The sequence below is a fragment of the Lingula anatina genome, chromosome 3 (assembly GCF_051362555.1).
Source record: "Lingula anatina isolate TDL-2025a chromosome 3, LinAna3.0, whole genome shotgun sequence".
Lineage (NCBI taxonomy): Eukaryota > Metazoa > Brachiopoda > Lingulata > Lingulida > Lingulidae > Lingula > Lingula anatina.
This window is the reverse complement of record NC_141769.1, coordinates 14,299,996-14,325,568: the sequence shown is the minus strand read 5'-3', so window position 1 is coordinate 14,325,568 and position 25,573 is coordinate 14,299,996. Positions and strand designations below refer to the sequence as shown.

Here is a 25,573-nt window from a genome sequence, read left to right as displayed (position 1 = left end):
GGCAGGTTATGGGTATTGTGCTGTAAATGCGATGCCAGATATAGTCCCATCTTTTTCAATCACATAAAACAAAATCGCAGATTTAGGACTCCAAAGAAAGGTTAAACAAAAGTCCACAGAAAAAATCACAAAGTGAACCAAATGGCATTACATGTCCAGGAATTCCAAATTGCTGGCATGGAGCATTATTTGCGAAGAACAGAAATTAACCGCCCTTACCTCTGACAACTTACATCCAATCCGGACTATTATAAGCTTCGGGTCGTATACGCTTATTTGTTGTATATACATTTTTTGTTGTTAAACAATAATATTTTCTTTCTCATTGAAGCCATCATATCTGTTTTTGATGCAACCATTATTTAATTCTTATTTCTGATATGTACATTGAAAAAAAAAAAACATCAAATGCGGGATATTTGGGGATGGAGAAAAAAAACGAGGGGAAGACAAAGTGTCACTCTGGTCTGTAAAAGAATGCAAATAACAGAGAAAAAGTTATGACCAGTAGAGTGCCTTTTGTGAATAGCTATTGAAAATTCAATGAAATTTACCAGCCAATATTTCGTCTGCTGACAGACAGACTTCATCAGGGAAATAAGGGCTGTGATAGGTATTATAACCTGCCACCCCTCAAGTGTGCTGTCTAGTCAGGTGCCCCACCCCTCCCTAAATAGTGGAAGACAGAGGTTGGGTAACTCAGTCCCATCATTTTTATTGAGCTTTGGCCCATGCAGCCTGATGTTAATAGCTTCAACTAAATAGATTTTGAAATTTCGCCAACAAAGTTAATTTCAGAAAACTTTTTTCGGACTCACCGATGAAGTAATTTTTTATAACTGACGTTTTCGTGGCATTGTCGGATATAGTCAATTTACAAGATTATGTGATTAAACTTTTTACTTCGTGGGAACTTTTTCATAAATTGACGAGGAGCCAATTACCCCTGGGTCCAACTAAACCCCGGTCTCCCAAAACTTCTTCACTTAATGATATGACAAGGGGCTGACAGCAGTGTAAAGACCATGCAGTTATTTAAGCGTTTTCTTTACCTGCCACTGTACCGTGCTCGCCTGATTAGCCCTGAGGTGTTATTTTTTAAATTTATTTATTTATTCTAAGCTTGATTTGGTTTTCTAATTTGCACCTTCGTTGATAGCTTTTAAAAGTAAAACATCACCGTTATATTTATAAAGAAGTCAACTCTTCAATGTTTTTACAAAACTAATAATGTGGTATCTTTGATTTACAAGTGTCTCTTCACAAAAATTAGCTTGGAAATTTACTGGCTAATTAAATAAGTTTTTTTTTCAACCCGTGGTTATGTACATCACGAACGCTACCTCATTTACGTGTAGGACTGCTGTTCCTTGCTGTTTCTTCATGTCAGTGCGCGTGCCACCTTGGTATTGTCACGTGACTTGTTTTACACCGTCACATGACTTTCAGTGCTACAAAATGTCGGCCTCAATACTTCACCAGGCTCCTCAAGGTAATAATGTGCAACGATTAGCCTATGCTGTTCAGGATCAAGCACTGTCTAAACACATTAGTTTTGGGTTTTATTAGAATGTTTCCTAGTTGGTTATGACGTCGAGGAGGGTATTTTTTCCTATTTAAGGCAGAATTCGCATGTACCCGCGCCTACTACCGGTCCAGTAGTAGTACTGTACTAGTACTATAACTTGTATTGGTATTTAATATATACGCGGACACCACTAACAGTAGTGGTAAGACACAAGTTACAATAACAGCTTCTCCCATCAACAATACCGGATACACCGCGCAGGTTCATTTTATTGATATCTTGGTAGAATACAATTACTGAGACGTTATTTTCATTTAATTGACTCATGAGCTAAGTTAACAAGTCACACCATCATAACATATAAATGTACCTTTACAGTATCACCAGTAACGAAAATATTCCATTCATTAATTTTGTTACGAAAAAACAAACAAACATTAATTTACGTTAATTTTTATCAGACAGTGCATTAAATTAATAGTAAGACCATATATGCCCCAATTAAGTATCAAACCCTACTATAACAATATTTGCCTCATGTGATTCTAATATTGCATTCTTTTAATTCCTGTTAAGGCTTCTATGGAGCAGTGGAAATAATCAATAAACTGCCACAAGATGTACTGGCAGAAATGGTAAGTGTCAACAATTATATAGATCTTTTTAAAAACTCAATATTTAAGAAAAAAACTATTTTGGGTAAAGTTAGACAGTCACAAGGCGAACTTTCACTTATAAGATATCGAAAGACAAAGTACTATACTTAAAAGTTGAAGTAACATTTCAGTGAATTTTTGTGTTCTAAAATCATATTTTTGAAATGTTGAAATTCCTGAAATTTGACCTGTAACTTTTTATTTAGTGCCATGAAGTCATGCAGTTCTTACAGTATAAAATTGGCAGTATTAATGTAAAAGCACTACACAATGTAAGTATGTTTACTTTTTTAAAGTTATTACTGCTTTTATGGCATAAATCAAGCTGAAAAAAAAAACTTCTATGACTTTGATACAGCATTTAAAATTTCTCTCAAGGCCTCTTGTCATGTAAAGCTGGTGAATAACATTTTGGTTTGTTTTTTTCAGAAGTCATTGGTTGAAAATGAAGCACTCACTGAAAAAGCCATACAAAGTTCCGTGAATGCACTTACCTATTTATTTAGGTAAATGATTGCTAGAAAATACAGTATATTTCAATGAGAATCTTTCTGTTTTGTTTTACTTTAGTAACTATGGATACCAATACAAGGCTAAATTTCTTACTAAATCATGCCTATTGTTACGTAGTACTATATATTCTTGCTTTATCTCTTTGTTGAATTGAGGAACTTACAATACAATTGCTGTTGTTGAGATCACCAAACGCAATTTTAAATTATCTCTTTTCTCTTACATGAAGAACTGCTGCCAGATTGAAGTACAGTACAGCAGAGTTAACATCACAGCTACAAAGCAGCTCGGCCTTCAGTGAGAGTGCACAGGCAACGTTAAAACATATATGGAACCAGCAGGTTAAAATTTTAATTCTATCTGCTACACACTAGGAAGGTTTGGGACACACACACACACACTTTGTGATATTTTAGTATTTCTGTTTTGTATATTTATGATACGCTTTTTTTTTTCTTAAACGAATTATGTCAGTGTTCATCGCTACATTCCTGTTAACTGTATCAACTCAGGATCTATCTCAACAATGAATAGAATATTTTTATCTTTGTCTCTATCAGAGTTTACATGTACAGGTATTTCCTCACTAAGTGTGTATGCCATTCATATCCATTGCCTCATCACAAAATATGTGCATCTTTACATATCAAGAATCTGTAACAGACACATGAACCTTTTCTATGGACTTTTTTATCCTCAACTTCAGGGTAAACTGCTGTTTGCTGTGGACCAAGCTAACCAGCTAATAAATGTTGGACAGGTATGTAATTCCAAGCTATTTGTACATGACATTGATACAAATGTTCAATATTTACAGTGTTTGCCAAGTCTTTTTACTGTTAGTTTGTTGAAACTGTCATTTTAAAAGAAAAAAAAGGATGCATTTAGCAGATGCTTTTGTAAAATATTGTATTGAAAGTGTGTGTGTTTGATCATGTCTTCCAAAAAGGTGAAAGTCGTTCATCAAAGTTATGCATTTCAGTTGAGTAAAGCTGTCTCATATTCAGAGGTGGGTGGATGAACAAAGACTTCTTTTTAATTTTATATTTGGATTATTTATTTACACCTTCATTGCATGCACATGTACCCATCGCAACAATAAGAGAGAAGAATGATACCTTTGAATGTGGTGTAAAACATGTTACTCCAAGGCTTAATAATTCTCCTTTAATCACTGCTGAAATTTCATCTAAAATTCTCATTTATAAATTGATCAGAGTACATCTGGTGAACACCTTTACATTATTGTGTTTGATGATCTTTTTGTATGTGATTGCTTAATTATCTTTTTATCTTATGAGCTGAATTACTTACAAAATTTAAAAGAACTGTTGAATATTTTGATTAGACAAATCAAATTAAGTAATTTTTCTAGTTTGACAAATTACTGCTTTGGATCTTCAGTAAATTTTTAACAAAGGTCATAGGCATATTAATTTTTTATTGTCCAATTGTAGGAAAATGTTTTCATAATGTCATTGCCACAGATGATTACAAACAAATCCATGTGCAAAGTTGAGATATTTTTAAAAGATGGTATATCCGCCGTATATCCTGTAAATGGTGTTAAATTTTTTTAAAAATGATATTGCAAAAAAAAAAAAAAAAAATTAATAAATAGATGAAAAGCATTCAAATTAAATATGTAAAAATGTATAGCTATATCAGTGCTTTTTTATATACAAAACTATTTGAAGAAAAAAAAGGATTTATAGAAAATATCCTTTACAGTAAAATTTATAAATTGTTAAATTTTGTCAAACAGGTTACTAGCAGTACAACCTTTTCTGTTGTTCTTGTTTTAGTTAATAGATTTTCAATGGAAGCTAGGAGTTGCCATGAGTTCAGATGGCTGTAGGAACTTGAACACGCCATTTGTAACTGTCCTACTTAAAGTAGCTGACCCATCTGGTAATGTGACTACACGCTCATTTGAAATGACCGTTATACAATTTCAGGTAAGCATTTTTAAAAAGTAATATTTACCACAAGTTGTGTACAGTGCCCTGCTTTAGATTCTTCAGGGGGTTAACGATTGATGTGAAATACTTGTAACAAAATCTGATCTTGCTTTCCATACATTTCATTCATGCACGAAGTCAAGTTCACCTTTATTATTCATTCATTCAAAACATTGGTTTCAAACCTGTTGTATTGATATTTTTTTAATTTTAACTTCCAGTGCCTGCTGAGTTTTTTTTTTTTTTTTTTTTTTTTTTTTAAGGTAGAATGTTTCAAACATGGCATATTTGAGTCATATAAGGGGGCCAACAATAAAATGCTTTTATTATTATGTACCTAACAATGGAATTTCACAGTTTCTAGGATTTTGATTTTAATACTTTTTTGTCAGATTTTAGATCCAATTTAATGATTAACCATTTTTCTTGTTCAGAATTTTTCTAAACAAATCAAAGAAATGGCTGCAGTGCTAGAAAGTGTTTGAAAAAGAAAACGATACACAGTGACATCTCTGGACTTCTCTCAGGAAAAATGTGGATGTAGATTCTGCAAGTCTGCAAAATGGGAAGGATTTGTTCACGCAGGACAAGAAGACATGCCATCAGGATTGAGTTGTAAGCTTGGTTTCATTTCTTAAATCTTTTCAATGTAGACCCATTGGGGACATTGGTGTAATGTGATCTGAATAGTGAATCAAAGTGAACTGCATTGCCTCTTGCAGAGGCCAGGGAACCTATACTTCCCATAGTGGTCATTGTTAATTCACTTCAAATTGCCTTGAAGCAGAAGTGGGGCAAATGGATTTTGAGATCAAAAATGTTGTTGACACAGAGGTAATTTTTAAAAATCAAACATTCAGGATACATTATCGAATCAAGTCTTTCTCAACAAACACATAGTTATTTGTATTTTCTTATAGCATGGTCAAATATTATTTATTTTGGATATTTATTTCGGTGTGAAGGGGGCAATCGTACCAATTTTGAAAGAGCATGCAGTCTAAATGATACCTATAAAATCAAGCAGTCTCTTGCTGTTTATCATTTCCATGAGTTTTCTTTAATAATATATGCACAAATCCTGTATAATTGATTATGCAGAGGTAATAAAGTGAAACAAACATTTCTGGTCTCCCGTTATTCATTTAAATTTATTCTGAAAAACATTCTGAATTCATTTGAAGCCATAAGCTTACATATGTGATCTGGCAACAATAAATATAATTACACTTTTGATGTGCTTGTGTCTTTCCTATAACTAGACAGCAAATTCTTCAAAACCATTACTTCCCAAGTCTGACAAAATATATATACTCAATAAAATGTTTGCAAATACAAACTTCAAAGATGGTTAAGTAATGGATTTTAATGCTCTTTCAATATCAGTTTCTTAACTGAAAAAAAAAAAATAGATGTTTTAATTGTCTATCATGGACATTCAGGCCAAAAAGAAGCATTTAAGCACAAACGAATTAAATGGATAATACCAGTTGTAGTATACAGCACTAGATCAATGAGAAACACATGCTTAATGGGAAATAACTGTGAATTCGCACACATTACAAAAGTAAATAAAATAATAAAGGTTGAGTTACAGAGGGATCCCCAGTATGTCCTTATAGCAGGCAAAAAAAGATCCCTACCACAAACATACGATGCATAATATCAATAATTTAACTTACTTGACATGCACAGCACATAACATTATTCTTCAATTATACCTATAAACATTAAAACTTTGACACCAATCATAGATACTGGTATACAGGTATGTAAACTACCAACTTCAATTGTTTACACCATTTTTAGTATTCACCACTGAAAACCTACAGAAAAACTGCTTATTCATGTTGAGAAGCGGAGCAAGTGTTCGCAAATGAAGAAAGACTGTTATGCACTAAGTCAAGTAACCCGCAGTCTATCCATGTGAACATGTTCATATATACTGCGTACAACAACCAACACTGAATTATAAATCACACATAATGTACATTGCCTGACTAATCATGTCTATTTACATAATAACAACAATAACAAACAAATTGGTATAGCTTTGGATTGGCAACTCTATGTAAGCCTCTTATTCCTTCAACAATCAACTCCATTGCTTTCCAGAAGCAGATCTGTAGTTATAAGAGAAATATTTTTGATTAAGTTACACATTCCTTTCAGTATTTCCATCATACCCTTAAACTATTCTCATCACAGAGGACAGATCTACACTTTGTGAACTGCAACATTGGCAGGGTGGATGAATAATGACTGGACTTGTAAACAGTAATGAAAATTCTTCCCCTTGTTAACCATGGATGAGTTTCGTAAACAAAAATTGTCTTTAACTGCATTATTAAAATAACATTACATTTGACTCAAGTCCACTGCAACTACAAATACAGGTATTTTACCAGTATTTTCTGTACATACACTAATCTAACCTACTAAGTCAACCCGTAACACTGTACAATAATTGCACATGTAAATCATTATTAAACTCGGCAGAAAAAAAGGACCAACTGGGTCAAGAAGTATAAAGGCTGCTTTTATGGATAATGAATATATAAGTGCCCCCCCCCCCCTTTCTCCTAGGTCCTGGCATCAGCCAATTGCAGGTCTTTTAATGTATTTTTAATGATAAAATAAGCTTAAATCATGACAAATCTAGAGATGACATTCCAGTCCTTGGACTATTTTGTTTTCATTTCCTCCTTGAGACAGGCCTTAAAGGAATCCCATCTGTTCATCTTCACCAGGTGTGACTGAAATAACCAACATGATACATAAATCATAGTTCCCAAAAGAATGTAGCTATGGTCACATAAATAAGCTATAACAGTAAACATCATAGTAATCAGCAAAGTGGTAATCACGGGTTTTACATCTGAGGGGCGATGGTGACAAGGGTTCTTTTTCAAGTTAAAACAAGTAAAAATCAGTTAAATATGAAAATAAATGATAGCAAATACACTTCTATGAAATGTTTTTTTTCATATAAGTTTCATAAAACAACTGATATATATAAACCCTCATGAATCAATAAAAGACTAACAGCAGTGCATAAGATAACTACAACAGTTTCTTTTTTCTCCAAAACATCCTTTTTTTTTTTTTTTTTTTTTTGAAAGAAAAACCCTTTGGCTAGAACTCTTACCCTGAATCCACGGTGTAGTCTACTCTTCATGATAGAGATGAATTCCTGATGACTTAGTTGGCCATCACCATCTATATCAAACAGCTGAAACACTGTGTCTATTACATGGGGGTTTAGTTTGAGTCCTGTGCACACCGTCACTGCCCTGTGGAACAACTCTGGAAAATATCAGATGACTCAGTTGAGATGCTGGGATATGACAAGGGAGAGGGGTGGTTTTGGTCTCATGCATACACAAACATACACAGCAAGGTGAAGCAATTCTGGGAAAATGGGGCAGAAACATTCCTTTATCTTTCCCGATTATACCCTGGTACAACCTTCACAAAAAATAGACCTGAAAACAATGATTGTACACATGGCCAATGTGGGATTTCAGAGGCTTTAAGAAGGTAGGGGGTAGACATTGCAATTGCAAGCGGCGATCAATTGAAACTTTTGCATGTAGCAAATAGCAAACATTTGGGTGACAAAACCCAGTTGATAATTCCTACCTACATGGTAAGCATATAACACAGCTCTCTTGCAAAGCAGACTTACATTATTTTTTTTATTGGTCTGAGACTTTTATACAGGAGAGGCATCAGCTAATAAAAAATTGACCAAAAAAACAGCAAGATGTTGCAAGAGCCCTGAAGAGTATCTTAAGGAGGTTGGGGAGAAATGAAGCAACCCTTTGGATTTGAAAATCTACACAATCCATGGCCGATTGCCAAATGTGTAAATATTTAATTTATTGGTGTGTGCACTGATAATTTTTTTGGGTGTCAGATGATAAGTGTGCTCAGCTATAGCCCTATAAATTTTTTTCTTAAACAGTGCGCGATAAATGGTTGAAGGTTTGGCAGGAAACAATAATGCCTTAATTAATTATTTCAATGTTCACAGTATTTTTTCAGTCCACATACAAATAGCATACACTATCCCAAGGACTGAAAAATACCGTTTTCTTGTGGATGTTTGTATTTCAGAAACTTAACAGACAGGATGACATTTAATAATTCAAATAACCACTTCACTTACATTAATGAAAGTCTTTATTTAAGCAGTAAACAAAATAAAGAACACAAAAGTTGATCACAATTAATTCAAGTTTTACAAAATCTCAGTTTTGATGCCATCTGATTTTAACTTCAAAGTTCTTTTTCATTTTTAAAAAGCACTGTATTCATTTTGAAAGATAATCCAACGACAAAATGATAAATGCAGATATCCTGCTTTTGGTATAGTATATAAACCTTGTTGTAATAATTCCAACAATAATTCTACCATTATCAATTTCAATGGTAAGAAGTTATTTGAAAAAATAAATCTAAAAGAAATGGCTATGATTTACAAAAATTACAAGATGCTGATCATATCATTAAGCAAGAAAGAAAAAAGTTATCTATATCGATCTCTTTTATCACATTAATGATCATTTTAAGTACTGGTAAATATCAATCCAACCATTCTGTCTCGCTACAAGCAAGTGACCAACGTGGCTGACTGTCACAGCAACTGGACACTTCACTGATACATAACCCAGTGTGGACTGTCCATCTGGACATAAGATGACCACAGCATCTTTTTCACAGTCAGTCATGAAGATATGGCCAAATCTGTCCACGCAAACTCCACTCGGATGGCTGCTGGTACACTGACCAGGGTCACTACTGTTCTGTCCTGTGGTGCCATGCTGAAAAAATTCCTCTCCCTTAGGTGACAGTACATGTACACAATGTCCACTGTTATTCGATACTACAATGTTGTTGTTTATGGGATTCACTGCTATGCCCCATGGACAGCTTCTCACTGGGAGGAATTTCCTTAGGCTGTATGTGCAGGTGGCATTACTAGTATTCATACCAAAACAGTCCACAGTGTGAGGCTTGAAAACCAGAATGCGCTGGGGTTTGGTATCAGACACCAGTAGTTCTCCACTTTCATTCTCTGCAACTCCCCTAGGTTCCCCTAGATAACCCTGTCCAATTGTAGTCATGTGTTGACCTTGTGGACGTATCACTTTCACACACTGAGCATCAAGATCTGTGACACATATGCTGCCGTTCTTAAGGACAGTCACACCCCACGGATTCTGCAATTTGATTGACGACAAGGGACGTCCATCTGTGGCGAACTTCTTCAGAGTTTGATGCTGACTGTCCACTATGTAAATACTGCCAAGATGGTCAGTGGCTAGTCCAGTGGGCTGACTTGGCTGTTCATCTTCCTCCTCTTTCAAGCTGGTATTAAATGATGACAGTAACTTGGGCTTGTCCATAAAATCAGGCTGAATATTGCCGACTTGATTTCCACACTGCATAATCACTGTGAATTCAGAGCATTGACTGATTCCATCCGTATTATATAAAGTCTCTTGAGGCATACTGATTGCAGTACGTTATTATCCAATTCAAACGATAAAGTTCTTAAAAAATAATTTTAATGAGTGTTTCTTGTTAAACCTGTGTCCCACTTCAATGAAATGATAGTCCATATCAGTTCCTGTTAAAAGTGAGTCAGTTCTCAATGCTATCGTTACAAAGTCTGCCTGATATATGGAGGCACACCTGGGATTTCACCAAACTGCAGCACCAGTGATGCACTTCTCCATATAGCAGCAACATTAATAGAGTTCCATGTAGGATATCAGGTCCCAGGTATTGCCCTCTGATAAAGAGCTGCAACCCAGTTTCAATTTTACCCTTCTAACGTGATAAAAAAAAAAATGCTTATCTAAAAGGCACCTAGAAGTCTAGTTTCCCTGTATGTGTTGTTGGGTGGTACTTGAGCTAAGGCAAAGTGGCCTGATCTGGCTTAGAAGACCTCAATCTCCTTGCATGTTATGATCCAATGCCTGGGAAGGCTACCTGTTTATTTTGGTGCACCTGACCCAAGATATGAACAGCGCTGACATTGCCATGTGGCACAACTCACTGAACAGGTGTATCAAGAATGAAGCATGTATATAATATGTAAACAAACATGTCATAACACAGGGGGACTTGGTATATCTAATCTAAAATTACATAATCTAATAATTGCTGTATCAAAGTAGTGAATACCAGAAAATAGTGACAATTTTAGGTTTTTATTGTAAACTGGCCTTTATCATTTTTGGCACTTATCTATTATGGCTGTGATAATAATTGGGACAAAGCCAAGGAATCAGAATATATATATTCCACACTAACAGTCCATACAGTTTAATGGAAACATCAGTAACATCATCACAGGACATTTTGCCTGCAATACGTAAATAATTTAAACATTAGCAATGTTTCTTTTCTTGTGTTTATACCATAAGATCATAAATCAAACCATAATAAATCGACAAGATTTATAGATCATCATAAATCATGAAATCTCTTCCCTTGGCACCTGTTTCTTTCATTGTGAGGATATTCTCAAAGTCGACTCATCCTCATGAGTAATGACCACCTGTTTTGCATTAGCCTCACTTTATCAAAGTAAACAGAAAAAATAATACTGTATCACACCTGTTACTTGTTGTGATATGACAACAACCAGCTGTTATCATATCTAATTTCTAGGTTAGCTGAAGGCAGGTAATGCTGTGTACATGACTAATGTTACACAACCCTTGTATACAGACAGTTCATAGTTTTTAACTTGAGGTAAGCGACTAGTGAGACATGTATTAATGATGAAGAAACTGTTGTCCTTCACTTGAACTTTTTCATATCACATGACTGAGTGGTATTTTTTTATCCTAGGTCATCTATATGTTGAGAAGATATGGATAAGATGACCTTAAGATGACCTTGTAACTTATGAAAAGCTTTTTTTAATTCCAGAATACTGAGCAAAATATGGATGACATGAGCATATATATAAAACACAATAGATAATAATTTTCAGTTCCAAGTATAAATAATAAAGCCAGTACACAGCTGACACAGAGTGAGGTACAACCATGCCAACATCTGCCACCAACAACTACCTATCCTCTGCCTTTGTCATCATTATTTATTTATCTTTTTATTTAGGCATTTGCTTATTTATTTTTGTGTTTTTCTTTTTTTATGTCACTATTTAATCATTCATATTTTTAATAAATTTTACTTTGGATATCAGTGTTTAATTTTTAAGACTAAAATTTTATTACCATTCATGAAACCATTTTACATCAATTAAATTATCTTTCAGAAAGGTGCACATGGCTCATCCCACAGTAACTATAAATAACTTGAAACTATAGAAAACATAATTAACACATAGGGTAGCAAATTGTTATACTCTCTTATTCAAAAATAGGTTACATCCACTATGAACCCTCTCCCCATGCCCTTATAAAACACATTATTTTGAATACATATTATATTAAGGAATAATAGCACTATATACAGACCACTGATGAAAATTTACAATATCTACATGTAGATATGTTATCTACACTACAGTATTCATGTATCTTGTATGATGTATACCCAGACATGCATGCAATCACGTACACACATCTGGCATTTTTTTTTCATATTTATTCAGAATTTATCATACAGAATATACCTCAGAGCAGCCAATGTCACTGTTGTCAATACAATACAATTTACAGAGTCAATATATTCATCAAAACAAACTACAGCTACTAAATGGGCCACCAATTAAAAATTAAGTTTGAACAATTATTCAATCAAAAAGGTATATTGATATCTTTGTACAACCTAATTCAGAATTAATAGAAATATGTGTTAATAATTATGTCCCTTAAGTCAAGAAAAAATTCACAACCAAATACCTTGAGAGACTGGCTGGTTGGCTACAGTGTAAAGCTTCATTGCCATGGAGAAATCGTCCAAGTGGTTTAAAAATTGGAAAAAGTCACGGAAGTCTTTGAAGACTATGCCCTGAAATAAAAAAAGTATTATTTGGATCAGCCTACAGTTTGTGTGACAAAGCCTAATTTCATGAGTATGTCACAAAAGAGAAGCAGAAGTGTCAGAACCAATGTACTACTTCACAATTCTCTGGATATCTGCAAGGCTTGAATGACCAAGACACCTTGTGTAACATCATTGATTATCAATGACTGTATCTACAAAAGGAAGAACAAGCACTGTGCTGTATGACATCATAAATGGACATCATAAATGTAAAGACAATAAGCTCCTAGCAACTGAATATCTACATAAGTGAATACAGTTGGGTCTTTTTACAATTATTTTGTGTATTAATTTCTCTCTGCATGTCTCTTTCAATTGTACGTGCGTGCGTGCATGCGTGTTTGTGTATGTATGTATTCCCATAATATTATCCTGATTATCTTTTACTGAAGATCAAAACAATTCTCATGCAGGAGTATGTGACATTTTATCTCAAGCAAAAAAAAAAAAAAAAAAAAACATAGCTTTCTCTGTAGAAAATAGTTTTCTCTACCATGCAGACGTGTGTGACAGTTAAGGGAGTATCGTGCAGGTATAGATACTACAACCAAAACTATAGCACAAAAAAACTAGGATTCCAGTAAATTATGAGACATTTTTCACATCATGATTTTTCTAAAAACAAGACACTGTCCATAAGTCTGTTTCCTAATAACTAAACTTGCCATGTTAAATCATTATTTTAAGAATGTCTTTTTTTTTTTTTTTATAAAAAATACATAACACAATTGAGTTAAAGAAACTGAAATGCAAAGTGTGGCGCTCAATCATTCACTATTTTTGATAGATTCTTAAATTATTTCTGCAATTATCATTAATCATGCTATCTTAATTATAAAATATAGTACTATTAACAATTAATTATAATCTTAGTAACAAAACAGGTATGAGTTTAAATAATCTGTTAACACAAATGCTTAAATACAGCAAATATGTTATTTTGGAGAAAAATTCTGTAATCAGAAACACTTCATTGACATTTTCTGACAATCAAGAAGCAAATGGCTATTGGTACAATCACATCTTCTTCACTTTACATCACTTACACTATACAAAACTAACTAAAGCTTTTATATATTACAATCACATTTATGAGTCAACATCATAAATAAAAGCTGTCTGAACAACCACAGCTTTATCACAAGAACAATATCACACTCAGATATTTCATAAACATATTTCATAAAAATGCAACTTTATGTGGTAATCAATATTTTTTTCAATGCAAAAAGTACCCATCTTCACAATCTTGTTCCATAGAAACATTCGACAAATCATGTGCACAGGTAACCGTGGTATATATACAAATAATGACATATGATATATTTTACAGTATATATATTGTTATAAGGATGCATATGTACTACCTGGTTACAACCCTTCTGGTTTGCCTACAATAAGAAAGAGTGAGACGGGCAAGTTAAAGAGTCACCGGGACAAACATAACATGATATAAAAAGAGGAAATTGGATAATTTGAGGGGGAAAAAAAATGCTCAAAGTTCTGCCTTAAAATGTGAGAAAGTACTGTTAAGCATGAGATAAACATGCTCTATTTGAAAATTCCAAAACATCTTTATAGCTCATCTCAAATATAAGACATGACAAGAGAAAAGAAGGGATACCACTTAAAATTGGCATTTAAATACAGCAAAAGATCAGTGATATCTAAGAGATATCACTTAAAAGAATACTAAAACACCATATATATTTTCCACTAAACTCTTAAAATTGTGACTTCATTTCCAATGAGTGCTCGTAAATAACATTAAATGAAAACACACTTTGGTACACAAAAATGTCCTGTTGTAATTGTAATACCTGTGTTAACAAATAAATATATGAAGTGAATGGTACATATACAGCCAGCTTTTTAAAGATTCATATGGCACAGAGAGACAGTGGTAGCAGGATGTATTTGTGCGTGTGTGTGCACGTGCAGGCATATGTACACATACACAAGAATGTGTTTCCATACATTCCTACTGCAAAAACATGCGCTTCCATACCCACCTTCTCCTCGGGTCTTCTCTCTTTCAACCTCTCAATATATTCCTCACAGTCAGCCTGGTTTAGTTGTGTGTAGTGGAGCAGCACTCTGGCAAAGTCCTCCTCAGAGATGGTTGGCATGCCCCGGGCATACTCCTCAAACTCCAGCTCCAGGACCTCCGTCTGCAAGTTCTCCATGAATCTGAAAGTTGACAGCAGAACTTGTTGGGAAATGAAGGCTACTGCACATTTATAATAATAACAACCCTTTGTCTAAATCATATAATTTGCCAAACCTTGCTCGTGCCAAGCAAGAAAGTTACAATGATGTATATTTACTGTTTGAATGCATAACCTATTTTTTCCTTACCTAGCAAAATCCTGAAAACTCAGGTTTTCTTTTCCTTTCTGTCCAAAGAAGTGTACCAGTAAAGTTGTGTCAGCATACGATGCTATATCCTCAACACCCTCTCTGTCTCCTTTCTACAAAGTCATTACAACATTCAATTATTCTCTCACTTGACAAGTCTTCAGTTCTCATTGAGAGAGTAATGAAGACAAATTCTATGTATCATTACAGGCATTACATCTTTATTAACTGTTTATTATAATTTCATCCTTTAATTGAGCAGCAATTAACTTATAGCTGTATGCTGTAAGATATAGTTTTAACATATCTTATTTTAAAGTACTTCTAAAACTGCAAGGTTTTCAATATTTTCCAATTACATAAAAACCTAAGTTATTATTTTGAATAAAAACATAAAAATTAAGGCAATATTAATCAAGTCATTTATCACAGAAACCACTAAGAGTTAATCACACAACTGCAAAATGTGACAACCTGATAACACTTAAGACAAGTGCATCACTGCAGTTTAACTACAAGAGCACTCAATAAGAAATCTTTTTAAACTAACAATTCATTGAAATTGAGAAGTAGTCACCTGTCACAGGAAAAAGTCTAAAAGCTAATCTTTATAATATCCATTATAATAGAAAAGTATGTTATAAATATATGGTATAGTAATAACCAAAGGCTCTCTTCGGATGTGGGAATACAACAAACACTACCAGCAAAATAATTATTTTATAAATGCTTCTTTTTAATATAAATGCATCCTGGCTTGTTGGATGTCACATACTAGTTTATTAGCATTAGATTTGGTTCTTGTTGTATACAAACACCAGAAGAGAACCTTTAACTTGACAAAAACAATACTTTAAGCACATTGCAGACATATGGAAAAGCGTTGTAGATAGGGTACATGGATGTAGGGGGCGACACTGGGGGACTGTCAAGAGGAGACACACAGATGGTTTTGTGGAATTATCTGTACATTGAAACAATTATTTAAATCAAATTTGTTTTTCAAAGCTACCAAATTAATCCAACAAAGAAGCTGATTTTGGAAAATTTAACATGCAGTTGCAGTCAGCCTTGATCAACAGGATGCAAGCTGATCAGAATATTCAATCAATTCTATAACATGCAGATTTCAGATAGTGCAGTTCTTTTTCTAGGAATGGAAGAAAAACTTGTCTCTGGAGTTTCAAGTTTCTTTTTAATTCCATACAATAGTTTGATTTTTCATAGTTAATTTTTTTTATATAATGAACAAGACAAGACACTTTTAGAAACAAGAACAGACAACAACAAAAACAAATAACAGAGACGCAAATAAAAGTGAGGGATATACTATATAAGTACTGAAAATAGTCATGACAGCATTGCTGTATTTCTCTATACTTAAAGCTTGTGTGACAGCATGCATATATAAAGGTTACTGTGGCAGTATAAGTTTATATGTGTAACTGTTATGCCAATGTTCCATATATCAATCTAACTGAAGTTATTTCACTTCTTGTACATTTGCATCAATGTTATGAGATTAAACAAACTGAAATCGCACTGACTGAACAAAGATGCATGCAATTTTGCAAAAATTCAAAGGAATAGAAAAACCAACTCTGAAAAGAGCACAGACTGCCTTATTCAGCTACATGTAACAAATTGAAATTCAAACAAAACAGATATAAACTGTAGAAATGCACCAGAGCAAGAAATGTCTTTAAGTTAACAGTTGAACACTCCCATGAAGGTGTGAACAATTCTATGGAAACAGAACTTCGAAACATGAAGTGCTCAATAAGTCATATAATCATGAAAAATTGTGAAGTTTTATCAGAAGCTCACAAAATTTTACTTCTTTTGAAATAAAAACTTGGTATGAAAAAAACTATGGATTACTGATCAAAAAAGACCCCAAAACTATACACATCTCACTAACTAATACAGCTGTAAATTGTAATATGTTCCATAGAAGATAAAACCCATGAGAGTGCCAACTGTTACCATCCAACAAGAACACAATCATGAATTGCGAACTGCCACCATTTATCACAGAATACAACCATGATGCCGGAATCGTAAAACAGAAAACATATCCATAACAGTGAGAACTTGTTGCCATATTACGAAGAACATAACCATCAAATTTTGCATCAATTAACACCAAAAAAAAAACAAACATGAAGTGTGAACTGCTATTTGAAACACAGAAATGCCACCATCTAAGTGTCAAAAATGGAAGCAACATGAAGATGAAAGAGGGCCTACATCCCATTACCACATATGCTACATTATTGCGAGCGCCACCAGAATGATTTAACTTGCTAGCTTTTGTCCGTGCATTCACCACTCTTTGTAGCTAGAATGGATTAGGATATAGATACTAAGGTTACTGTGCTACTTTCTATTACTTAAAAAGAGTATTATCTTGTTACTGGAAGTGAAAGCATGCAGTATGAGGGTAGGTCAAGTGATCAATGAGACAAAAAATTATTTTTTTAATCAATGCAAATCTTGTTTTTTTCCTCCTGCAAGGACTTATTGTGTTCCGTTAAAGTGGCATTGCTAACTTTTCTGCCGTTAGATGAAATCACGATAGTGCAATAAAAAAATGAAAAACCTTTCACCCCTAATGATCACATGACAAACCATGCATGATGACACATTTGCTGTAAGAACGCAACCTGAGCATACGCACAATGGCACATGCACGCACAGATACACACACATAAAGGAACTACATATGTACCATAAATCAACCGACATCACCCTCCAAAATATAAAAAAAAATCATTTCAACAATGAATTAAAGATAAAAGAAAATTGAAAATCAAGTTCTTTACTGCCACATTCATTTGAACAAAAACTGTGGAGCAAATACTTATGTAAGTACTGTTAAAAGTAATTATTGGAAGTTTTTCAGAAAGAAAAAAATTAAATAACAAGAAAATAAAATAAAACTCCTCACACACCAACTCTCAAGCATTGTGTCACCATATACTGTGATTATGCCACTACAATCTATATCCCAGTCAGTCTTCTCACAAGGAACTCAGGCATGTGCTGACATCAAGTGGTCAAAATACATATGTTAAGCGACATCTAGTATTCAGATGATTTTCAACTGAAACTTCCTAAATACTTCAGTCTCATGGTTTTAGGAATCAGATATTATAAATAAGTCCCAAAAATCTATGCCTTGTCTTTGTAATTACTTTCATTTTTCTTTTTTCACATAATTCACAGCCTTCATATTCCTTGTACTCATCCTGACAGGGTAGTTTGTCATGATTATCTACAGCAACTCATATTGCCAATTACAGTGCTGTTAGTCTTGGCCTTTCCTGTTAAATCCCCTGCCAGAAGGTCTTCAATCTAAGCAGAAACAAAGAAACATATAACATAGACAACAAGACATAACACCTTTGGTTGAGTGGCTTCACGTTTTGCACAAAATATTAGTGTCCTGGAAGAAAATTTGAAAAACACTTAACAGAAAGGGGAAAAATTTTTTTTTCTTTTTAAAAAGAACTAATTTTGCTTTAATTTAAAAAAGAAACACCAAGATTTTTGCAAAAAGTGAAGTCTTGTTTGAACAGCAGGGGCCAATCACTGAAAAACAGAGGTAATGATCATGGTCACATTGGGGAAGGTTTGGCAGGGGGGGTATGTGGCCTCCATCTTGAATATCAACAGGGACATGCAAACCTTCTAGTGTCAGATCTTCAATAGGCATACAATGGTATGAAAACCAAGTATGTAAGGGCACAGAAAGATCTTCGTGAGGTTATTAATTGAAACCTGGCTCACCCCTTCATTTATATCTGCATTTGATAACATGGCAGTTTGCAGTGCAGTCAAGAGACAGATGTGAAATAGAAGAAAAAGTAGAGTCAGAGAGCCAGTAATAGCGAGGAGGATGAAGATGAACTCCCTGGCACACAAAGCATCAGAATCTCATCTGTATGTGAAAACCCTGCAGAATGGAGCTGATTGGTTTTAGCATGTGTTCGTACATTGTGTCAACAAGGAAAAGCGTGCATGTGAACATAAAACGCACAAAACTGGGAACACAAAGCAAACAGGCACATGTAATACAAGAGCGCTGCAATTGCTAAGGCACCCAATCCCCGGCAAGAGCAAAAACATACATACAAGTATCATGGCTAAAAAAACCTGTGGTAATAAACAGCAACAATTACCTTACTGAATGTGTTCTACATAGAAATGTGACGAATATGATATCCAACAATAATTTTCATTGTAATAAACAAATTTAAAATGATTAATTTTGCAAACATCCTGATGCAATAGTGTCTATGTATTATATTGACAATGTACACTAAATCAATGTTCACTGGTGCAAATATTAACCTTGTATCATTTAAAACAGTTTCCAGTATTGCTATTTCATTATCTACTGTGCAGAATGCTGTCATTGTTTTAGTATAAGCAATGGTTTGATGAGTACAAAGAAGTAGGTAGTAAAAAAAAAAAAAAATGAAAGTTCTATATTACTTATGTGAAGGGAGAGTTACACCTGAGGTTCAATTAGGCTAAAGATAACTTCAACGGAATTAACAAATACAAATCATCATCTGTTATTTCAACAAAGCTATATCACAGAGTAAATAGAAGATTAGTCCCAAAGAAAAAGAAGATTATTCAAATTTAGCACAGATTCCTGAAGCAGTAAGGTTATGAATTGCGGAAGATATGTGTTATATCAAATAGCAACAGGAAAATAAACTGCAATAAGACCTGTGCATACATGAGCTGCTGCAGCCAAGAAAATACCTGGCTCCATATTGATTGATATAAAGCATAATAAGTGGAAACCCAGTCATTTAGTACTGGTATATTTAGGTGTCTGTTTAAAGTGTTGAATAACAGCATATGCAGTATATATACAAAAAGCTATATAGAAGAATTCCTTATTAGGGTAGTTACGGCCATACGTTTTCTTGAGATTATTATATGGATATAACATAATTATGATCTTTTTTATTTTATCAAGTATATTTCTGCAGAAGAAAGTAAAGCTACATATCACTCAAATAGAAAGCACAGCAAATGTTTAATGCCACAACCCAAATAAAGCAAACTGCTTAGCAACTGGAAGCCAAATCAAGCTTCTTAAAGTGAAATAAAAATACATTCCTCTGCTGAATTTTAATAACCATAATGATTATAATGCTAGCAGACAATTAGTAAGCAGCCACACCCAGCACACTGGTATAAAGTTAGAATATGTCTCCTTGATTAAAAAAAAACTTATCACCAAAAATTGATTTCAAATCACCCATCAATAATGGCCCAGTTTATAAGTCAATATTTGCATAATACATCTAAACTGCCTGAATAAAACTGATCTTACTGGAATCTTTGTGATACTGGTACATATCATAACTTTACCCCTGTGTACTCTGATAAGTTAATAACAATCTGTTCACTCATGGCAATCATCACGTCAAGGTATATATTAGACAGCAAATCATTGTGGAAGAAAAGCCTCCAACAAGCTGAATTTTCAAAACAAACAACCTGCAGTATGTAGTTAGTAGAAACATTCAGTAAAAAGCCTGTCAAAATGTCTGTGCATATGCCTTTAAATCTTGGAAAGATAATTTCTGCAAATTACTAGTACAAAGGAACTTTCTTTTCCTTCAGAGATTTACATTAGAAAATACAAGTTTGGTGTCTTGCTATGTATAGATCCATATGACTGTTCACTGTGAGTAATGAGTTTTAACTTTAAATGTTTTCTATAATTTTGACTTTTTTTTCAATGTTATCTAGATTCTTAATAACCAATGTTATCAAAATGGCTGACCATCTTGGGTCAACAAGTACAGGAGCAGGTTTGGCAGGCTTTTATAAGCTAGATCATCAAGACACAGGCAGGGATACCAATACTAAATATTATACCAGTCTATCAATGCCTTCGATTTTTATTAAAGATAAAATCAGACACACTGAAGCAGTGAAATAAGAAAGATTTGTCATGAGATAATTTACAAAACTTTCTTTTTTTTCTTCTCATTGTGTCAATTTCTGAGCCACCATGTTAACACAGCCAGAACTGGGTGTACTCAGCACAGTATTATTCTGAAACCACAGCATTTAGTCAGCTGATCAATATTCAACTTGTCAAGTCAAACTTAAATAATAAAGAAAAAGGCTACAAAAATTCAGTTCCTTGGCTATCACAGGCTGCCATGGTTAAAATGAGATCTGAGAGAAATCTCGAAAAATGGTCGCAGTTGTGTTTAACCTTAAGCTCTCACCAAAGGTAGTCCAACTTTTTTTTACAGTTTTTACAGCAAAACAAAACATTTTATCATCTGTTTCAGAAAAAATAAATACTTTTCAACTAAGCAACAACAAAGTTACCAAAAACAATCAAATATTTTAATTTTTTTTCAAGTGGCATTAATGCTGTGTTTAGCCTCTAGTGAACATTTCACATGCTAGCATGGTGCTTTGCTCTGTACCATGTACTGAACTGGTAGCTAAACTGGTATCCCTGCCCCTTGCATCTTTTCCCATCAAACTAAATAAATAATTTTCATAACAATTTCAGCACATACATCACTATCAGCTTGTTCTGGGCCTTTGGTTTGAAATGAAGCATTGGTTTTATCCAGGACTCGCTGAAGCTGGAATCAGACGGTAGCAAAAAAAGCTAGCTGAGCAAGAGTATCACATATCCATTATAATAGTACCATAACATACACCTACAAATCAGGCATGTTCACATTGAGTTTAACTTAAACCCTAAAAGGTTTAAGTCAATCCTAACATGAGCAGGACCTATATAACTTGTACAAACATACTGACTATATGTGGTAAGCTCAAAGCACATCTCATAGAAAACAACCAGGTACTAAGAGCACAAGGTTGAAGAGGAACAATAATGCCACAACTGGTTTCCCTCTGTGTCAACATCTACTGCTGGACCTCCATTGACATTGCAGCAATACCCATACCATAGGCCAAAAATATGTCCACACTCTGACAACAGATTTTTTTGTGAATATATTAACCAATCCTGTATTTTAATATATATGGAATTGTTCCAATTCATAAGTGCTGTGAACTTGGCAATACCACAGGAGACCAAGTGAATATTCTATGATTTCCAACAACTGTTTTAAAGCAGTAAAAAACAACTTTTCAGAGAAGAAAATAACAAATATTTAAGAAAATATTCAGTGAAATCTGAAGATATATACATATATACATCAATGCATTTCAACATTTTTATAACAAGTGGCAGTTTCTATATCCTTATTAAAAAACTACATCAAAATATCCCATTGCAATATATGGGTTCAGGTCAATGAAATTTGGTAAAAGACGTATATTGGTATATAAAACAAAGTATGGCCCCATTTCACAAAGAATCTTCAATCCGTTGTTGACTAGGATGGGTGCATATGTCCACAAGACTGCTTTAACATGGTTCCTGATAGGGTAAGATGTGTGCATGTGACCATGTGACGTAACAAAGACCTTAGTCAGGAAACTTTTTTTTTTTTTTTTTTGGAAACAGGGGCCTGAACTTAGTGATTACTGGTACAAAATGGTTCTCTTAAAAAAAAAAAAAAAAAAAAAGCCAGGTGTCTGACTGATGGAAATCACAGAAATCCACTTGGTACAATATCCATAATTATAGTATAGGTATGCTTCAAAATGCAAAAATAAGGATTTGGGCAACTTAAAAAACACCTAAATATGAACAAGTGGGCATTCAAACATGCACTGCAATAGTGTCATATTAATTTAATATATATTTAAACATATATAGAAAGTTATATATAGATATACATAAAGCAACTGTGATCAAAGGAACCTCTTCTTCATAACTTTGGACTGGAATATCAAAGTCATTATTCAGTCAGGGATGTTTATTAACTGTACAAGTAGGGAAGGGGGTAGGGGTACTGGAAATAAAATGGTTACTAAAAGAGACTTATTAATAAGATGGTGACTTAGTGCAGCAGCCGTGTCCTCTTGTATTATTCCATGCATTGGTCCTGAGTACTGAACAGAAACCCAAAATAATGAAGGCTTATAAGCTGGCAGCATACAAGCAGACAGCAGAATCTCAGTACGGGTCTATTGGTTTTAATTATATTGCGTTATATTTCATATAATATTTAACATATCATTTACATACCATTAGTGTGTGTGGTTGTATGTAGTAATAAACAGCACTAAAGCGGATTGCCTTGCCACAGATCCCAAAAAGCTGCAGCCAATCTTAAACCAATGCCCAGTTTTAAACCCTAAAAGTTTAACACCAAAAGCAGTGCTGTCCTTGTTTTTATGATATCATCATGGTAAATACGTGTCAGTCTCCATAATACAATACTTGGAAATAATTCACTTTTTTCTAATCCCTCTCTCTGTGTCACAATGTATCAAACACAGCCAATCAGAACCTGTCATTCTTTTGACCAATGGGAAAGCTGTGTACAGTTTATGTACAACAAATGTTAAAAAAAGGAGGGAAGACGTAAAGAGAAAAATTCCATTATCTCAGAAGTTGCAGGACCCAGAGGCTGAGTGCCAGAGAGTTAAAGGCATATCAATAGCAGTATGAAGACAGTGAGGAAGGAGAGGAAGGTGCAGGCATATATAGGACTTGATTTATTTTAAGCAACATGGCAGTACACATTATACAGCTTATCAAAATTAAAATCAAATTATAAATAAATAAATAAACTTAAGTGCTATCATGCGCTTTTTAAAGGAACATAGGAGCTGTCTAGTGCACAGAGTTATGGACAGTGTAACATACAAGCTGCCAAATATTCATAGGCTTTCTCTTTGGTCGAGGATCAGTTTCTAAGTCATCATAGGGAACCTCCATGGAGCCGGCTGTGTTTTCTCCTTTAATAACTGCAAACGGGCGTTGGCTGTGCTCAACAGAATCCACGTGTGATGGGGACGCAAAAACATTGGCCAACTGAAAGGAGTCGACATGAGAAGAAGATAGAATTTTTGAATCAGTACTAGCATTTCATCAACACCACACCAAGTAGCAATTGGCCGAGAGGTTCTTTGCAAGCCATGTCATGCATTACTGAATGACTAAATATATATCACATGGTGCATGCACCGGGGTGTATAGGAAATACATATGCAAATGATGCTGCTGGGGCACTTGCATTCCTTTTTTTCTAATTTTTGAATTTTTTTCAGGCTATCAATCAAAGAAATAAAAAAGATATTTGGCGTGGAAAAAATGCAAAAATTGTTCAACATCAGACATTCTGTACGAAATACCTTTTGAGTAAATCATTCAAACGCCAGATATAATACATTCATGTAAGCATGTGACAGGCCTCACCGTTATATACATAAACATGCTCCATGATGTCCACCCTGAAATTACATACAACCACACACACCCTGTCCGGTGCGTAATGTGTTAACAAAATTTGATAATGCTGAATTTGACTTAAAACTGAGCTTAATTTTCTGTAATAAGACTGCCCTCCTCCTTCCCGACTCCACCCCATGGAGGGGTAAGGGGTAATACTAGAAATTAAACAAATAACTAGTTGCACTGTTCTTCCAAAAAAAGTGGATTATCATTTCATGTGTTAAAGAATGACCTTCAACAATCTTTAAAAAGTTTTTAAATTTTGCACATAATCTGTTTATTTTAAATACTTCATAAATGTTTTAAACAACCAAAATAAAAGAAAATCAGATTTTCAATAAGATATGTAAAAGATAAAGGCCTCAAAATTAGTGTAAAAGCATTTAAAGTGTGAAACTCACAGGAAAAACAAGCTGAAGGGCAGGTGAAAATTTCCCCTACCATCAAAAAAGCCAACCATAAATCTTAGGCAATGTTTTTAGCCAGAATCTTAGTGAAGCAAAGCCAATCTGTTGAAAACCAGGTTTAAAAGCATACTATTTAATGAAGTTGGGTGCCAAGATAAAAAGAAGATCTCCCAGGCTGGTGATTTTTATCTATTTATTTATATTTCAAATTTGTTAAATTGTGCACCAAAGTTTACCTCAAAACTTCACAAGAACAGAGCCCCAAGGAGCAAATACGAAGTTTAATCTATACAGTGGAAACAGACCCTCAAATTTAAGAGCCATTTTGGAAACAGATATTCAATGTGTTTCAGTGCTGGGTGTAACAATCAATTTTGTCTCAGGATATGCATGTATTTTGGGCAACTGTGAAATCATTCTGTGTGCTGAAACAAGAGGCTATAGTTATCACATATATCCACCATCATTATCAACATTAATGGCACCAGCAATCTTCAAATATATACACATACAATTTCAGAGAAAAATAAACGTCATTGTTGTCTCCAAATTGTACAGTATATATACTGAGATTTAGCAAAAAGGATTGGATGAATAAATTCTATAGTTTAAAAGTAGTAATAAATCAATAATTTATCACGCAAATGTTGTTTTCTTTTTATATATAGGAATGTTACATGTTAAATGATGGTGGTTGTTCTCTCTACCATTGCACTAAAACATGAAATATTAAAATCATA

The 25,573-nt window shown here is 34.0% G+C and overlaps 2 protein-coding genes across 15 annotated transcripts in view; one reads left to right on the top strand and one right to left on the bottom strand.

The window, feature by feature from the left end:
* Positions 1 to 136: 136 nt before the first annotated feature.
* Positions 137 to 5,783, top strand: LOC106175366 (COMM domain-containing protein 6). 2 transcript variants are annotated; one of them, XM_013557309.3, is made up of 9 exons: positions 137 to 1,492; positions 2,105 to 2,163; positions 2,391 to 2,456; positions 2,614 to 2,690; positions 2,927 to 3,038; positions 3,404 to 3,457; positions 3,680 to 3,706; positions 4,503 to 4,655; positions 5,093 to 5,783. In XM_013557309.3, exons 1-9 carry the CDS (start codon positions 1,324 to 1,326, stop codon positions 5,141 to 5,143), a joined length of 768 nt encoding a protein of 255 aa, XP_013412763.2. In that variant the 5' UTR covers positions 137 to 1,323; the 3' UTR covers positions 5,144 to 5,783. The 2 variants fall into 2 exon arrangements, with proteins under 2 accessions (XP_013412763.2, XP_013412764.2); XM_013557310.3 differs by lacking the exon at positions 3,680 to 3,706 and having other exon boundaries at positions 376 to 1,492.
* A 5-nt stretch (positions 5,784 to 5,788) lies between these two features.
* Positions 5,789 to 25,573, bottom strand: part of LOC106175372 (calcium uptake protein 3, mitochondrial) — a 69,757-nt gene continuing 49,972 nt past the window's right edge. For 2 of the 13 annotated variants that reach the window (XM_087009687.1, XM_087009689.1), the window contains 8 exons: positions 23,839 to 24,006; positions 21,623 to 21,691; positions 18,354 to 18,407; positions 15,051 to 15,163; positions 14,705 to 14,882; positions 12,548 to 12,656; positions 7,807 to 7,964; positions 5,789 to 7,414 (listed from right to left, as the gene is read on the bottom strand). In XM_087009687.1, coding sequence (XP_086865813.1) covers positions 7,343 to 7,414; positions 7,807 to 7,964; positions 12,548 to 12,656; positions 14,705 to 14,882; positions 15,051 to 15,163; positions 18,354 to 18,407; positions 21,623 to 21,691; positions 23,839 to 24,006 — 921 coding nt within the window. In that variant the 3' untranslated portion in view covers positions 5,789 to 7,342. Of the gene's footprint in view, positions 7,415 to 7,806; positions 7,965 to 12,547; positions 12,657 to 14,704; positions 14,883 to 15,050; positions 15,164 to 17,310; positions 17,392 to 18,353; positions 18,408 to 19,187; positions 19,209 to 21,622; positions 21,692 to 23,838; positions 24,007 to 25,573 lie in introns of all 13 variants that reach the window. The other 11 variants (XM_087009688.1, XM_087009690.1, XM_087009692.1 and 8 more) reach the window with 11 other exon arrangements.

Coding starts and splice junctions, on each gene's coding strand:
- LOC106175366 (XM_013557309.3), top strand. CDS start 1,324: ATGTACATCACGAACGCTACCTCATTTACGTGTAGGACTGCTGTTCCT. Junction 2,164..2,390: donor AAGATGTACTGGCAGAAATG/GTAAGTGTCAAC, acceptor CTTTTTATTTAG/TGCCATGAAGTCATGCAGTT. Junction 3,039..3,403: donor AACATATATGGAACCAGCAG/GTTAAAATTTTA, acceptor CCTCAACTTCAG/GGTAAACTGCTGTTTGCTGT.